Source organism: Eurytemora carolleeae, unplaced genomic scaffold (genome assembly GCF_000591075.1).
Source record: "Eurytemora carolleeae unplaced genomic scaffold, Eaff_2.0 scaffold553, whole genome shotgun sequence".
Classification (NCBI taxonomy): domain Eukaryota; kingdom Metazoa; phylum Arthropoda; class Copepoda; order Calanoida; family Temoridae; genus Eurytemora; species Eurytemora carolleeae.
In genome coordinates this window covers 131321-148045 of record NW_019396464.1, presented here as the reverse complement: position 1 = coordinate 148045, position 16725 = coordinate 131321, and the positions used below count along the sequence as shown (strand labels likewise).

Sequence of the window (16725 nt, the reverse complement as noted above, 5' to 3'; positions counted from 1 at the left end):
ATCATCAAATGCACTTCAGTATTTCTATAATGTCGTCTTTATATTCTACAGTTTTCTGGTTATTACTGTAACCATAGCATATTGACCATAAAAATTATTACATTCGATTCATTTCTGAATTGTGTATCTATAAAGTAGTAATCTCTATTAGTATGTTTGTGTTTATATGATCGATCATAACTTATGAACTACTGGACCGATTTGCCTCAAATTTGTATTAGGGAACGTGGTAGTACCACAGGAATGATTTTATCTTGGTTTGAAGATTCTATATTAAATGGGTTGACGTTTATATGGAAAACTTAGCTTCCGAGGCAAAGCTGGGTTTCTACCCAGAAATATAAGTCAAAACATTATCTTTGTATTCAGAGCTCTGATCTAGATTAACAAGAAGTTTAATCCACTCAGAATCTGATTTATCTACTAGAGGATATGCTTTATCAACAGCTACAGAAGTTTTTTTGTATTGCTGGATAATTTCGTTAGCAATAGATCCATTATCTGGGATTTCTTCAAAGCTAGAGGTGTAAAATTCTTCTGTTGTCTATTCTTCAAATTTTCTCTTGTTCTTGGCTGAAACAAAAAAATTGCAATGTCTAAAATTAACAAATTCAGCACAAATTTTAATTTTTAAAACAATATAGAAAAAAATACTAAGATATATTTATGCACGCTTAAATACCCAAAATCATGAAATTGTGAGTAAAAATAGGCGATAAAAATTCTTTTACAATTTAACAATCGTTTTAATAAATTTCTAGTAATACCTGACTCAGGAGGAAAAGAGCTACTCTGAGGTATATCAGAACTCCTCTGTAGGAGAGTACAGAACTCATCTGATGTAGAACAGAACTCCCCTGAGGTAGAACAGAACTCCCCTGAGGTAGAAGAGAACTCATCTGATGTAGAACAAAACTCCCCTGAGGTAGAACAGAACTCCCCTGAGGTAGAACAGAACTCCCCTGAGGTAGAACAGAACTTCTCTGAGGTAGAACAGAACTTCTCTGAGGTAGAACAGAACTCCCCTGATGTAGAACAGAACTCCCCTGAGGTAGAACAGAACTCCCCTGAGGTAGAACAGAACTCCCCTGAGGTAGAACAGAACTCCCCTGAGGTAGAACAGAACTCCCCTGAGGTAGAACAGAACTTCTCTGAGGTAGAACAGAACTCCCCTGTAGGAGAACAGAATTACTCCGAGAGGGAACAGTGCAGTGGTAGGGTGTTCATGACTCAGAAGAATGTCTAAAAAAATATGAATGAAATATTAAAATACATTTTTAAAACAATTTCATTTTAAACCTTCCCGATGATATTAAGATATTGAAGCCCCAGTTGTTCTGTGGAAAAATTCGTTTACGAACCAAATAATTTAGGGTATTTTAAGGAATACAACAATATCTTTTAATTTAAAAGTGTTTAGAATCGTTATAACTAATAAGTGCAGGGTTTGGGTATTTAGGAAAACTCAGAAAATTTCAACAGCCTCAGACCAATACTTTTTGAGTTATGTTAAAAAAAAACTTTTAAATCCAGTATCCGCCCCTGTACATAAGTCAAGACTCACCCTCTCCATTATCTAGCTGTTCCTGTTGATGTGGATGGTGGGGAGGATGGAGACTGGGAACACCGTTATAAATTAACTTTCGTCCGGAAGCGTATTTGTTTTCAAAATGTTTCGCACAGACAACACTAAATTTTCCAGAAACCTGGCCTTCCTGTGAAGTTACTCCACGTTTTTTTTTAACTTTTCATCTTTTGGAAAAGAATGAAATCTTATCTGATATGTTTGATCCGTGTTACAATTTAGCACTGAACAATACCTCAAGCTTGTTTATACTGATAAATCATGTAACTGATCAAAACAAATCCCACCAAGAACAGTGTACTACATGTACACAATAACATACCAATACATGTTTACAATGTCATACCGATACTGGTGCCACCTGTTATTCTATAGTATATATATTCTGAGAACATTTTATAAAACAAAAACATTGAAGTTTATCCATCATTTATATTTGATTCTTAAAAAAATAACGTTACAAAAATAACTTTCAAATTGCGTGAATTTTCTCCTAAAAATGTAAAACAAAAATATAAAATATATTAAAGAAGATTAAATAGAAGGTATATTTTTAATATATTTAACAATGTATACCCCATTAAAGACAACTAAGAATTTTTAAATTATGCTAAAAACATTCCCGTGGTTCTACCGAGTTCACCAGTTAAAATTTGACGCAAATCGGTCCACGGGTTTCTGAGTTATGATCGGACATTTAAACATACAAACAGAGATAACTACTATATATATATCTAGACTAGCTAGCTTGAGAACCCAGCATTGTCCAATACCAGGGTACTCATAGTTAATCCCGCCGTTTACCCGCGCTTGGTCTTTAATTAAGAGTTTTGCTGTTTGACGCGCTTAATTTTGAATCTCAAAACCAAGCTAAGAACATTCCCGTCGGTCTCCCGAGTTTCTAAATCAAAAGTTAAGGCAAAGGACAAACAGACACCAAACAGAAATTGAAATCACGCAGTGAAAAAATATGGAAGAAATAGTTTAATTTAATTTTTATTATATAGCAAGTTTCCTCGATTTACAGAATCATGTTATCTTTGTTTTATCAAGGTTATAAATATTAATTTTATTATTTGAACCCGCTTTGATTGCAACAATATTTCATAAAGCTTATCTTTATTTTTATGTTTAAAGACTGTAGAAAGTAATAAACTGATCAAATATTTGCTACATTCTTGATGCTACCTTGTAATTTTCTCCGTTTAAAATTTGTGTTTGTATTATACAATTTATATAATATAAAACAAGACATTCGTATATATGTTCCCTTTAGCCGGCGGCCAAACGGCTGGACTGAATGGGCTGACATTTTTTGTGGACACTTATCGGTAACCTGTGGGTGACAAAGGGAATTTTAAAAATTTGGAATTTTTTTGTACATTTTTTTCACGCGCAACGTTGGGCCCTTCAGCTAATAATTTCTTAGACTTGAAATCAATACTGTAGTAAGTAAACATGATGCTGGCAACTTTTGTATGACTAGGTTTTCAAGGCGCTTCGCGCCAATTTTCTAGTAATATTGATAGCTATAGATTTTTTACAAGCCGCAATTTTTTATCGTACTCCAATAATAAGAAAAGTTTTTGCGAATTTTCGTTAAATTGATGGATTTTCCAAAAATCGTAATAGTCGACATTTGTTTCCATGCCCAATTTTTCAATTTGGACTAGACAAAAACCTGATTTCTGATTATTATTATTTTGGATGCATAAGATAGATACATAGATTCCATTTATTTATTTACTTTGTTTTATCATTACTTTTTCAGTAAGTTTTTTAAACAAAAAGCAATTTGCTGGTAGTCTCAAATTATGTCCCAATGAACATAAAACAACGTGCATTCCTTTATAAACAGCTGGTTTTTTGGTATGCAACAATTTTCATTTAATCCCGCCGGGATATTTTCATTGAAAGATACTTNTATTTCAAACAAAAGCAATTCACTATTAGTCTCAAATTATGTCCAATGAACATGAAACAAAGTGCATTGTACACAGACTTTTTTTGGGCGCGGAGACGGTTTCACGGGGCTCGGAGGTCAGCATATCAGGAGGCTACGTAGGTAATTTAGCGTGCTCATGGCGGCACTGCACCAGCACTGCACCCCCTCCCTCGTTTAAGAAATAAATACAGCTGATAAAAAAAATGATGACTAATGAGATAAACGGATTTAAAGAACAATCTTAAAGGAAGTGTAAGCGTAATTTCAAGCGACTCTCCATGCCAGATTAACACCGGTCCCTTTAAACCTTAATTTGATCTCAAATGTGGAAGATATCGTCGGGTTTTTCTGACTCGAAAAGTGTTTGATTATAGTTTTTCCATTATTTCTTAAAAGCCAAAAATGCGCAAGTCACTTTTGAATAAATATGTTCTACTTTCGTAGTTTGCCATATAAGATATTTTCATCGTCAGCCTGTGGACGGGTTACTGCTAAACATATACATCCCAGTTCTATTTTGAATTAAGAATCTGGTAAATTATGGATCCAATGAACCAGGCAAGAAAAATTCTTCCAAAAAAACCTTCTTTGAACTATTGGATAAAATACCTAAAATGATTATCCTAGGGTAGTGATGGTTAGTTACCAAGCTTTATAATAGGATGGAATAAAAGTGAAACGGGTTAATTTACATAAACATGTTTAGCTTTGAAAATCAAAATAAAATAAAAAAATTTTACAAAAAAATAATTCAAGAATACTATACTATGCAACCTTTCACTTCGGTAACATGATTAAAAATATTTTCTTTTATAAAACTTTTGCGGGAACACACAAATGCAAATAAACTAAAACATCAACATGTTTTTACGGAAAAATGATTGATGGAGGGTCATTTGAAATTACGTTTACAGTCGGTTAATTTTTTTTTAATCGTGTGAATAAATTTTATATAATAAAACTGAAACTTTATTAGCTTATTTCTGTTTCTGTATCTACCATCATTAACACCCTGTATTTAATTTATCTCTACATTAATCCCTCTGATCTCACCCTGCCACAGATCACCTGACAATCTCCTTCCTTCCAATTAACTCCTTGCCTATCCAAAAACATATCTTGATATGTGTAACCAATTATATTCAGTATCGTAAATTAACTTCGGCCCAACCACTCAAAACAAACAACCCTGGTTAGGCGGGTTGAATAAAAATATGAAAAATATTAAATAAACCTGCATAAACATTGGTGCAAGAATAAGTAACATTCTTACTATTGGTAAATCTAAATATAAATTATTACATTGAAATCTCCAAGTTGAAAAACACATTCTGAACAGCTAAATAAGGAAATCAAGACGGAGGGTCATTTGAAATTACGTTTACAGTCGGTTAATTTTTTTTTAATCGTGTGAATAAATTTTATATAATAAAACTGAAACTTTATTAGCTTATTTCTGTTTCTGTATCTACCATCATTAACACCCTGTATTTAATTTATCTCTACATTAATCCCTCTGATCTCACCCTGCCACAGATCACCTGACAATCTCCTTCCTTCCAATCAACTCCTTGCCTATCCAAAAACATATCTTGATATGTGTAACCAATTATATTCAGTATCGTAAATTAACTTCGGCCCAACCACTCAAAACAAACAACCCTGGTTAGGCGGGTCCAAACTGCATAGTAAATTGTGTTTTCTTATTTGTAATATCTCATGCTTTGTAGTTGAATAAAAATATGAAAAATATTAAATAAACCTGCATAAACATTGGTGCAAGAATAAGTAACATTCTTACTATTGGTAAATCTAAATATAAATTATTACATTGAAATCTCCAAGTTGAAAAACACATTCTGAACAGCTAAATAAGAAAATCAAGACCCTGAAATAATGTCCGTTTTTAGACTTATTATTATTATTATCATTATGTTTATTGTTTATATTAACAAATATGTTAAAAATTTAGATATTTAAATATATATATAGTTTAAATGATTACTGACAACAACAATAAAAACCTTTTTTAGTATTCATCTTCTATATTCATACTTTTCTCGTTTTCCTGTTAACGGCTGAACCGATTGGGCCCAAATTTTTTAATATCAACTCACATGACCCAAGGGAAGGTTTATATCAAACTAGACAAATTTTGTTTGAAAAAAAGTCGACAATTATAATTTTGGAAAAATCCGCCAAAATACGAGGATTATTTTTAATAACCTTAAGTTACAAGCTATAAATGATGATACGAATATGGGAAGCGAAGTGTCCTAAAAGCTTAGTTTATGAAAAAATAAGTAGCCACACCAATTGCGTCTTTATAAGGGGAATAGCGAGAAGGGTGTCGTTAGTTTTTAACATTTTATAAAACAAAAACATTGAAGTTTATCCATCATTTATTCTTAAAATAATAACGTTACAAAAATAACTTTCAAATTGCGTGAATTTTCTCCTAAAAATGTAAAACAAAAATATAAAATATATTAAAAAAGATTGAATAGAAGGTATATTTTTAATATATTTAACAATGTATACCCCATAAAAGACAACTAAGAATTTTTAAACTATGCTAAAAACATTCCCGTGGTTCTACCGAGTTCACCAGTTAAAATTTGAGGCAAATCGGTCCACGGGTTTCTGAGTTATGATCGGACATTTAAACATACAAACAGAGATAACTACTATATATATATCTAGACTAGCTTGAGAACCCAGCATTGTCCACTCCCAGGGTACTCATAGTTAATCCCGCCGTTTACCCGCGCTTGGTCTTTAATTAAGAGTTTTGCTGTTTGGCGCGCTTAATTTAGAATCTCAAAACCAGGCTAAGAACATTCCCGTGGTTCTACCGAGTTCACCAGTTAAAATTTGAGGCAAATCGGTCCACGGGTTTCTGAGTTATGATCGGACATTTAAACATACAAACAGAGATAACTACTATATATATATCTAGACTAGCTAGCTTGAGAACCCAGCATTGTCCAATACCAGGGTACTCATAGTTAATCCCGCCGTTTACCCGCGCTTGGTCTTTAATTAAGAGTTTTGCTGTTTGACGCGCTTAATTTAGAATCTCAAAACCAAGCTAAGAACATTCCCGTCGGTCTCCCGAGTTTCTAAATCAAAAGTTAAGGCAAAGGACAAACAGACACCAAACAGAAATTGAAATCACGCAGTGAAAAAATATAGAAGAAATAGTTTAATTTAATTTTTATTATATAGCAAGTTTCCTCGATTTACAGAATCATGTTATCTTTGTTTTATCAAGGTTATAAATATTAATTTTATTATTTGTACCCGCTTTGATTGCAACAATATTTCATAAAGCTTATCTTTATTTTTATGTTTAAAGACTGTAAAAAGTAATAAACTGATCAAATATTTGCTACATTCTTGATTCTACCTTGTAAAATTTCTCAGATTAAAATTTGTGTTTTTATTAAAAAATTTATATAATAAAACAAGACATTCGTATATATGTTCCCTTTAGCCGGCCAAACAGCTGAACTGAATGGGCTGACATTTTTTGTGGACACTTATCGGTTACCTGTGGGTGACAAAGGGAATTTAAAAATTCAAAATTTTGATTTTTTTGTACATTTTTTTTCACGCGCAATGTTGGGTCCTTCAGCTGCAATTTTTTATCGTACTACAATAATAAGAAAAGTTTTTGCGAATTTTCGTTAAATTGGTGGATTTTCCAAAAATCGTAATAGTCGACATTTGTTTCCAAGCACACTTTTTCAATTTGGACTAGACAAAAAACCTGATTTCTAATTATTATTATTTTGGATGTATAAGATATATATAAGATACAGGGGTCCATATAATTCCTTTTTCAATCCCATTTGGGATTGACAAATTTGAAAGAAATGGGGGTTAGCTTCACATATTCCAGTAGCATACTCATCAATACTGGCATCATGATTCTGACAATGGAGAGTGTAGCAAAGGTTGCATTCCTGTGGTAAGCCTTCACCAAATCCATACTGCAGTCCTTCAATTATCATACAGGGAAATTTTCATCTTTCTAAACATCCCAACGAATGATTTGACAGGTTCTTTACAATAAAAATAATTCATGAATACCGTAGAGCAGCCCAGTGGCAAGGCTGATGCACATCCATCATTTCACCTCAGTAATATGATTAAAAATATTTTCTTTTATAAAACTTTTGCGGGAACACACAAATGCAAATAAACCAAAATATTAACATGTTTTTACGGAAAAATGATTGATATTGAATGTTTAGGGGGTGGTTGCTGGAATTATGTTCTGTTATGTCTAACCACTCATCTACGCTTTTTCAAATATTTTCTCTCTTTCTCTGTTATCTCGGAAACTTGATAAATTAAACATATTTTCAGGCGCGCAACTAGGGGGGGGGCAACGCCCCCCCTAGCCTGATTAAGGGGGAGGCATGTCCCTCTCTTAAAAAGGCTTTCCCCCCTATAAAATCTTTTTTTCATCATGCCCCCTCCTAACAAAATGTCTAGTTGCGCGCCTGTGTTCATAATTTTGATCATAGGTATGAAACACTTGCTTAAGAGCCTAACGAGAGGATGGGTTCATTAGTTGAGTACATTTTTTACTAATAAATAAAGCCCTGATTCGATTTCAGGATAAAAATGGTAAATAACAATTCACAAATTAAGCATAAATAGATTTAAATTGAATGAGAAATTGATAAATCGTTAAATTGACAATTCTTGTTTTGGGATATAACCTGTTTCGCGACGAAATCGTCTCGTTCTGAATTCGCCCCTGAGCTCTCCACGCGAAATATGTGAAATCCCTGAAGTTGAAGAGGGGGGGGGACGAGTCTGTAGTACCGCACCGAAACAGTTTAGATTTGTAAACTTTACCTTAGATTTATACTGTATCCGCCATTTGACGTCAGAATTATACTTGATATTTTAATATTGGAAGATTAATTAGGATTACTATGTTCTATTACCTGATACATGAGCTTTGTATCCTTGGATTGTATATATTAATCTGAGTTTTAAGATGTTTAAGATTATCGCAGTTTTTTATTCTCATGAGCACATGGTTTACTCTTGTAACGACTTTTGTATATTGCTTCATTTATTTCATTAATGTTTCTAATATTTCCTCCTTTGTTTATAAATAAATTAATAATTCGGGCAATCTATTACAGATTGAAACCGTCTGTCATTATCCAGAGCACTGGTATTTTCGAGAAGAGATTTGAAAAGAAGTATACAGTACGAAGAGAGTCTGGGAAATAATGATGGTTGCGATCACCTTTTAACAGATCATGACAAGGTTGATACTCTAGGATATTTTAAGCAGCCAGATTTGGTCGCATAACATAACCACCCCTCAACCAAGCCAACCATATAAAACCACGAAGGAAGGGAACAGATAGAATCCCCAGGCACTTGATATTTGTTTGCTAATTGTTTTGTAGAAAAGGCAGCAATAATATAAAACATTTCTTTCTGATTTTATCAGTGGAATCCCAAACAAATGTCAACCAATGTTGGGATTGGAAGAATTGGGATGAGGATTAGGAAGTTGGAATAGGTTAGATAGGGACCAATTGGGAGTAGACAACGGAGTTATAGTGTATAGAGTGATGTACGCTAATCCTTTACTAATTGTAGAGGCCATGAACTATACCGAGAGCGTACTGCATATTTATTTATTATAAGGAGATTCTGGCCTGACCTATAGTATATCGTTATTATTAAACAGTTGTAAGTTTACAGTACAGCTAACTGAGCATACAGGTAGGAAACTATCATCCCCCCTGCAGAGTAGATAAAATAGGTTAGGAACTGGAATGAGTATCAACTAAAGAGGAAATTGGGATTGGGATTCAATGAAGGTTAGGATGATAAAAATGGTTGGTGAATTGGGAGTTGGAGTAATTGGGAAGATTGAGTAATACATATATGTTTTATGGGGACCACTGTATTAGAATGGAATAAGCAAAATATTGAAGTAAAGAATAAAGATACTGCAGATAAAATAAAATATGTGTATATATAACTATAGAGAATAAGTAATTAAGTGGATAAAAATGTTAATAAGGGGCGGAGACGATATTTTGGAAGGAATAAGCGGATTATTGTTAAGTTAGAATAAGAGAGAGAAGAGTATAAAAATCATCTTTAGAATCATTCAATACTCTGAAACAATATATTTCAGACTTTATCAGACAAAGCTTTCGTTTACTATTGTGAATCGGACATTGCCATCTTGGCATTGACAGTCCCTTTATAAGTAGAATTATATATATTTTTGTTGAAAAAAGACTTTTATAGAATTTATAAAATCAAGAAAAATAATTTAGATTTGTACAAACTGGTTTTTCTTCATAATCTGTAGATTTAGATATTAATTATTGGATTAATCAAACTTTGAAGAATTTATGACGACATCTAACGCTCAAAATTTTAACTAAAAATACATTTAACCCTATAATATTTTATTATTGATTTCAAACATAGTGAAACATATGAAGTAATTAAGTGTTCAATAATAATATTTAAAGAGTTATGAACAATGAACAGTTAAACAGTCCCACGTGTAAACATAAAAACTAAAAATATCTTTCATCAAATAATTTACAAAAGAAGTTTATACACATTAATCAATACTATCCAGAGCTATCAACAAGGATTGAAACTTTAATGAAGACCTTAATCTTTTTAATTGTGAAGCTTTTACGGTTGAATTTGAACTTCTTTTAATTCGGGTGAAAACAGTTTTACAGCTGCAAGAGCTATGAATATAAGGAGAAATATTGAATGATATCAAAGACCAAACCTTTCTAGTTAACTCTGTAGATAGCTTCAATTTGAAAAAAACGACGATTAAAAAGTCTTCCGATTAGAAACCTGGTATTTTTAACTTCATATCCACCTAATTTCTATATTTTTTGTTACTAATTTGACAATTACACCCCTAAAAATATTTGTAATACATTATTTAAATCAAGACAAAAGAAATAAAACATTGATTTTTCGAGGAGTAAGTTAAGAACGGACAATGAATTAAACATAAAAGGATTAAATTGAATATTGAAGGATCGATCTAATGTTAAAAAATCAATCAAATATTGAAAAATCAATCAAGAATCAATCAAATATTGAAAAATCAATCAAATATTGAAGGATCAATTAAACATTAAAGAATCAATCTATTATTGAAAAATCAATCAAATAGTGAAGAATCAATCAGACATTGAAGGATCAATCAGGATTATTCAATTGTTGAAGGATCAATCAGGATTATTCAATTGTTGAAAGATCAATCAGGATTATTCAATTGTTGAAAGATCAATCCAAGTCCCAGTCTCCTAACTCTCCTAACTCCGCAACATCTAAAAATTCAAGGTTAGTAAAAAATTACAATTATAATATGATGATCTGAAAAAACCGAGAAGTAAGTGGTCCTCCATTTTAAAAACAACTATTATGTGGTCCTCTATTTAAAAAAAGGGGCACGTTCAATTCACACGGTACCTTTTATTTCTTCGTCTGAACAAAACTGATGAAGATATCCTTGTTTTCCTAATTAAATAGCGAACATTTTCAATTGTGGTTTCTTGGTAAAAGGAGGACACTTAACAAGGTAGAAATATTTAGGTGCAAAAGGTACCTTAGTAAATCGGGCATCTCAAATTAATCACTTTAAAATGTCGAAAGTCTTTAGCCCCTCATGTGAAATATCAAAATGCCAAGATCAAAAATATAAACTCAAAAGTAAAAAAAGAAAAAAGTAAAAAAATTAACATACCATTCATGAGGTTTCTCTCTCCAGTTGTTAATCCTTCATCAAACTAAGCATTATCAAAACATTATCATAAACAATTATTAAAAAAATAAATGTTGATTAGAGAGAGGCTGTTATCGGAAAAAAACAGGAGTTTGTAATGAACCATAATTTAATTTTATTTCATTTCTATTTGAAGTTTCTGTTGAGAAAATTTTAAAAATCCCCTTTCCACAGACATTAAATGAGATAAAAACTCCTTTTATTCATCGCGAACNTACGTTGAAAGCTGTACGATTAAAGGGACTGTAAACGTAATTTCAAGTGACCCCCCATTGATAGAGTAGCATATGAGATTCACAACGGTACCCTTAATAGCGTTGTCTGGTCAAGTATAAAATAGATATCCATGTTTTCGTTTTTGAAAACTGATTAATTTTATCTGGGGTTTTTCTTGAAAACTGACTTGCGAATTTCTTGCTTCAGAAACTATGAACAAATGTTCAGAATCAAATTGACTTAAATTGATGTTTTTACACGCATAAACCTGCTCTAAAGTATATGAGGCTTAACAACAAAAAATAGGCTTGGTCGGTTTATTAGATACAAACTAACTGACAACCAGACAGACTAAATATTATTGTCATACAGGGTTACCCACAAAGGATGAGACTTCAGAGACGACTGTACGAAAGTACAGTTTGTTTCTTTATGATAATGTATCCCTGCAATTTTACAATTGTTTATTTTCTTATACAAAATAATTTAATTTAAGTTTGTTTCTTTATGTTAATCCCTGCAATTTTATTTCTTTTCTTACAAAATCATTTAATATGCCATTAAAAGATTAAAGGGTTATCAACAAAGGATGAGGCAGAAAAGACGACTTTAACCTATTCAAACATGACGATCCCAAGTTTAAAATACGTCTTTAAATGGCTTAATTAATGAGTTGGCCAAGAAAGAAAAAAGTTTTATAGCTGCAAGGAATCATAAATATAAGGAAACAGACAGTATATATTACGTTCAGTCGTCTTCTAAGTCTCATCCTTTGTGGGTAACTCTATACATTTAGGACAGACTCAATTTAACCTTGAGATCGTCATATTTAAATAGCAGTTTTATCCTTTGATGACAACCCTGTATACTGTTTATCATGTATTTATATCTAGAAGCAATAAATGTAATTCTAAAATAGCGTATATTCAGAACAGAAGATTTAATTTAACCTTGAGATCGTCAAATTTAAATAACTTCAAGTTGTCTCTGAAGTCTTATCCTTTTTTAGGGCAACTCTGTAGAAAATATAATTTAACCTTGAGATCGTCATATTTAAATAGTTCCATGTCGTCTTTACAGGCTCATCCTTTGTGGATAACTCTGTATAATCAAGACAGTAGATTTAATTTAACCTTGAGATTTAAATAGTTCCATGTCGTCTTTACAGGCTCATCCTTTGTGGATAACTCTGTATAATCAAGACAGAAGATTTAATTTAACCTTGAGATATAATTAGTTTCATGTCGTCTTTACATTCTCATCCTCTGTGGGTAACCCTGTAATGATCACCTGTTTAGCTGCGTTGATAGTGTTGAAGTCCATTAGTCTAGGAGAGGATCCATTAAGCTTCTCAATAAACATTAGCGTGGCGGGGAAATCACTAATTATTTCATCTTAACGGGACTGTCAATTGGGCTTTTCAAAATGTAAATTTTAGATCAATGGCTCAAATTATAAAAAAGTAATGGACTATTTTTGTTCTAGAACAAGGAACGATGATAATCGTTAACATTCTTTATCGTTAACGATTATCCACTGTTAACAACTGTTCTCGATCAAGAACACAAAGAACGGAACGTTAATGGAATGATTGGAAGAATAACAAACAAGGAACAAACTATCCAGCTGAAGGCCCTGGTTCTAGAACGAGGAAGAAACGATTTTAAAAAAATAGGAACACGCCCAGCCGTATATTTAAACCATTTAATCCTTTTTGAGAAAAATTATGAAGATATTCATTGTTTTTCGAGCTAAAAATTTATAGTTTTCAATGAACTTTATGATTATGCAGCATAGACAAGGAAACTGTCAGAATATAACACTTTCAAGTAGAAAAATGAAAAAGCGTCCTCTCATTGTAGCTCGGATAAAATGGGTCTGTTGTGAATCGAACTTTTGATATTATATTGATCAAATTATAGTTCTTAAAGACACTACAGAAGTAACAAGACAACAGTGGAATTATTGATTTTAATCAACTTATGATTTGTTAATTTGTAACTGCACAATGAACTGCTAGGATGACAAAACTCTAAGAATGCACAGTGGGTTAAAGATGTATTCCTGAAGGGGACAATTCCGTTTGCCATCTCACACGCTACCACGCCGAGGGAGTAGATGTCACTTGTCTCACTGTAACCCAGTAGGTTCTAGGGTAGGTAGTAAGATACAGAAAATAACACAAAATAACGTAATCAAAAAGTATATCATGAAAATGACGTAATAATAATGTTTTGCAACAAAATTCTTTCCATGTCAAATCACGCAATTTGGAAGCTTGTTTTACAGCAGGTTATGGATTATTCAATTGTTGAAGGATCAATCAGGATTATTCAATTGTTGAAAGATCAATCAGGATTATTCAATTGTTGAAAGATCAATCAGGATTATTCAATTGTTGAAGGATCAATCAGGATTATNCGAGTGCTGTGGCTAGGATATACAAGGGTTTAAGCACTGCGGCTAAGATGTCGACTGTCGAGTGCTGTGGCTAGGATATACAAGGGTTTAAGCACTGCGGCTAAGATGTCGACTGTCGAGTACTGTGGCTAGGATATACTAGGGTTTAAGCACTGCGGCAAAGATGTCGACTAGCGAGTGCCACGGCTAAAACATTTCACCCTCAACTAAGCTTCCGGTAAGCTTGGAAAAATATTTTTAAAACAGTATCTTTTCCTGTTTCAGTATTTCCGGCGCCAACCACTCGAGGTTACTGGTGATACAGTGGAGAGGATAATCATATAGGGTAGAACTCTGATCTCCTGGATATTAAAAGAAATGAAATTATTGTGCAACATTTTCGATCTGACAAAGCAAGGAACCAAAACCATTTTTAAAACATTTTTACGAATCGTTTTTATTCTTCTTTTGGCCTAGAATCTAGGAACTCTACAAGTTAAGCGGTAAATTGAACTCTGACAAATATAGAAACCAAAATGAGGATTTTTAACATTTTTACCAATCGTTTATATTCTATATTTTGTCTATATTCTTGGTTTATATCTAGAATCTAGGAACTTGTTCTTGGTGTTGATGGGCAATGGGCATATCAAACAAAGTATTTATATGTCCAAGTAAAAATTTCAGTGAAAAAAAATTGAATGAAACGCTAATATGTGGATTTTAATGAAGAATTATTACCAATAGCATTCAGCGGAGTTGAATATCTGAATCCAGTGAGAACACATCTTCCAGATTCATTGATCAGGAGATGGGAACATCGGACTGATCTATGTACAACACCCTACAAATAGATTATTAGATCATTGATCAGCATTCATTATGATCAATGATCGGCAGTTGGAATCAGCGTACAGCACTTAACCTTGATACAAAAAAGGTTATGGATAATTGATCAAAAAAGTTGATCAGGAGCATTCAATAGATACAAATAGATCAAGGATCTTTAATCAGGAGCATTTACTATGATCAATGATTGGCAGATGGGAACAGTGTTATGCACTTCATTCACCAAGAGATAGATCACGGATCATGAATGAATACCTGATCATGAATATACTGAAGAGCGTGAAGTAAATCTTTAATGATGAAACAGCAGGCAAGCTCAGAAAGTCCTAAACATTTTCAGGACTACAAACTTTTAGGGAATCCTTATTATTTTGGATCTATGGATCCTGATACAATTATATATACACTTAGCTTGTCTGTCTGTCTGTTAAAACCCAATAAAAGTCTGAACCAATCGGTCCCTAATTTTGTGTGCGACCTCACATGACCCCAAGGAAGGTTTATGGATGCTCAAAATAACAAAAATTTGTGTCCAAAAGTTTTAGATATTTCCTCCTGGAAACTAGTTTGCTTAAATGATAAAGGTATATCTTTTGCTTTCAACTAAGTCAAAAGTCCCTTTTAAGAGAGTGACTGGTTAGACAATAGACATGGTAGTTGAGTTGGGAGTGCAGTAATGTAAAGAATATTTTTAAAGAATTTATCTTAGAATTTTAAGACGTTTTAGCTGTGTATAATTGATAAGTAAGAGCGCAAATTCGATCTTTAAAATTCTCCGGGACTGTCCATATTGAAGGCTTGCTTCTAAGAATTTTTTTTTTCAAAAAATATTCAATAACGACGAAGAAAAATAAAACAAAATCCTCTACAATACTGAACTCTCAGTTCAACTACCATGTATAGCCAGTCACTCCCTTTAAAAGAAAAAATACCTTCTTGGAAATGTTCTTTAAGAAGGTTACTAACACTTCCGTAGACCATCAGTGGAGTTACAATCCATATCTAGAGAAAGTTTAAGTTATTAATAATCATCTAGTAGTAATTAATAATCAAATATCTCTAATTTTTTATAAATAGTTCAAAGCTATTCTAAATTGTCTTTTATGACAAAAAATATTTCACTTTCTTATATAGAGAAATAAGTTCACTTCAACAAGATATAAAATGGAAAAGACAGAAAACGAAGAGTTAAATATAGTAAAGATCCTTCCATCCTCTACTATAGAGGATACATTAACTGAAGAAACAGGAATACAAGGTCTGGTATGCTTTTAAAAGAAGAAACAAAGACTAGAGAGGACAAGTCGCTTAAGAACGTATTGTATGGAATTGTATACTAGTGCATGTACATGGGGTTAAAAAGTTTAATGAGGGTTAATGGTTAAAATATGCTGATAGAAAAAGTTTAACATTAAATTGTAATCCACAAACTTTTTAAAAAACTAGCCTACCCTTCATTAATTCAGTAAGTATGTTGCTTTTGAATTTGCAAAAAGCGGGTGGACGCAGATATGGACCCAGAGAATTGGGGTAATCAAAAGAAGCAGTATGGGATTAGAAGAATGAATTGATTTTAACAATATGGGGGAAAATGAAATGCAATTTTAAACGACTAATGGAACTGGAATAGTCTGTTAGGGGAATAGGTTAAACCTTAATTATCAAAATCTGTAAATAAACGATTGTTTGATGATTTCTTAAGATAATGTATTAACCTTTAAGTGTCTAAAACTATAAATAAATGATTGTCGGATGATTCTTAATGTTTGAAGGAGAATAACAAGATAAAGAAGACAATTGAGGTGTTTCCCCCCCCTATAAATAACTGATTGTCTGATCATTCTTAATGTTTGAAGGAGAGTAACAAGATAAAGTGGACAAATGAGGTGTTCCCCCCCCCCCTATAAATAAATG

The 16725-nt window shown here is 32.5% G+C and overlaps 1 protein-coding gene and 1 long non-coding RNA gene across 2 annotated transcripts in view; both read right to left on the bottom strand.

Moving 5' to 3' along the window:
- Positions 1 to 330: 330 nt before the first annotated feature.
- Positions 331 to 1858, bottom strand: LOC111703775 (uncharacterized). Its single transcript, XR_002765683.1, has 3 exons — positions 1565 to 1858; positions 768 to 1242; positions 331 to 573 (listed from the first exon to the last, which is right to left on the bottom strand). It is a non-coding gene; the product is annotated as an uncharacterized LOC111703775 (long non-coding RNA).
- A 10967-nt stretch (positions 1859 to 12825) lies between these two features.
- LOC111703765 (STE20-related kinase adapter protein alpha) overlaps positions 12826 to 16725 on the bottom strand; it is a gene marked incomplete at its 3' end in the record, with an annotated part of 5816 nt that continues 1916 nt past the window's right edge. The window contains exons 5-10 of the mRNA XM_023475807.1: positions 15744 to 15813; positions 15067 to 15137; positions 14704 to 14806; positions 14239 to 14324; positions 13627 to 13712; positions 12826 to 12943 (exon numbers count right to left, since the gene is read on the bottom strand). Coding sequence (XP_023331575.1) covers positions 12826 to 12943; positions 13627 to 13712; positions 14239 to 14324; positions 14704 to 14806; positions 15067 to 15137; positions 15744 to 15813 — 534 coding nt within the window. The remainder of the gene's footprint in view (positions 12944 to 13626; positions 13713 to 14238; positions 14325 to 14703; positions 14807 to 15066; positions 15138 to 15743; positions 15814 to 16725) is intronic.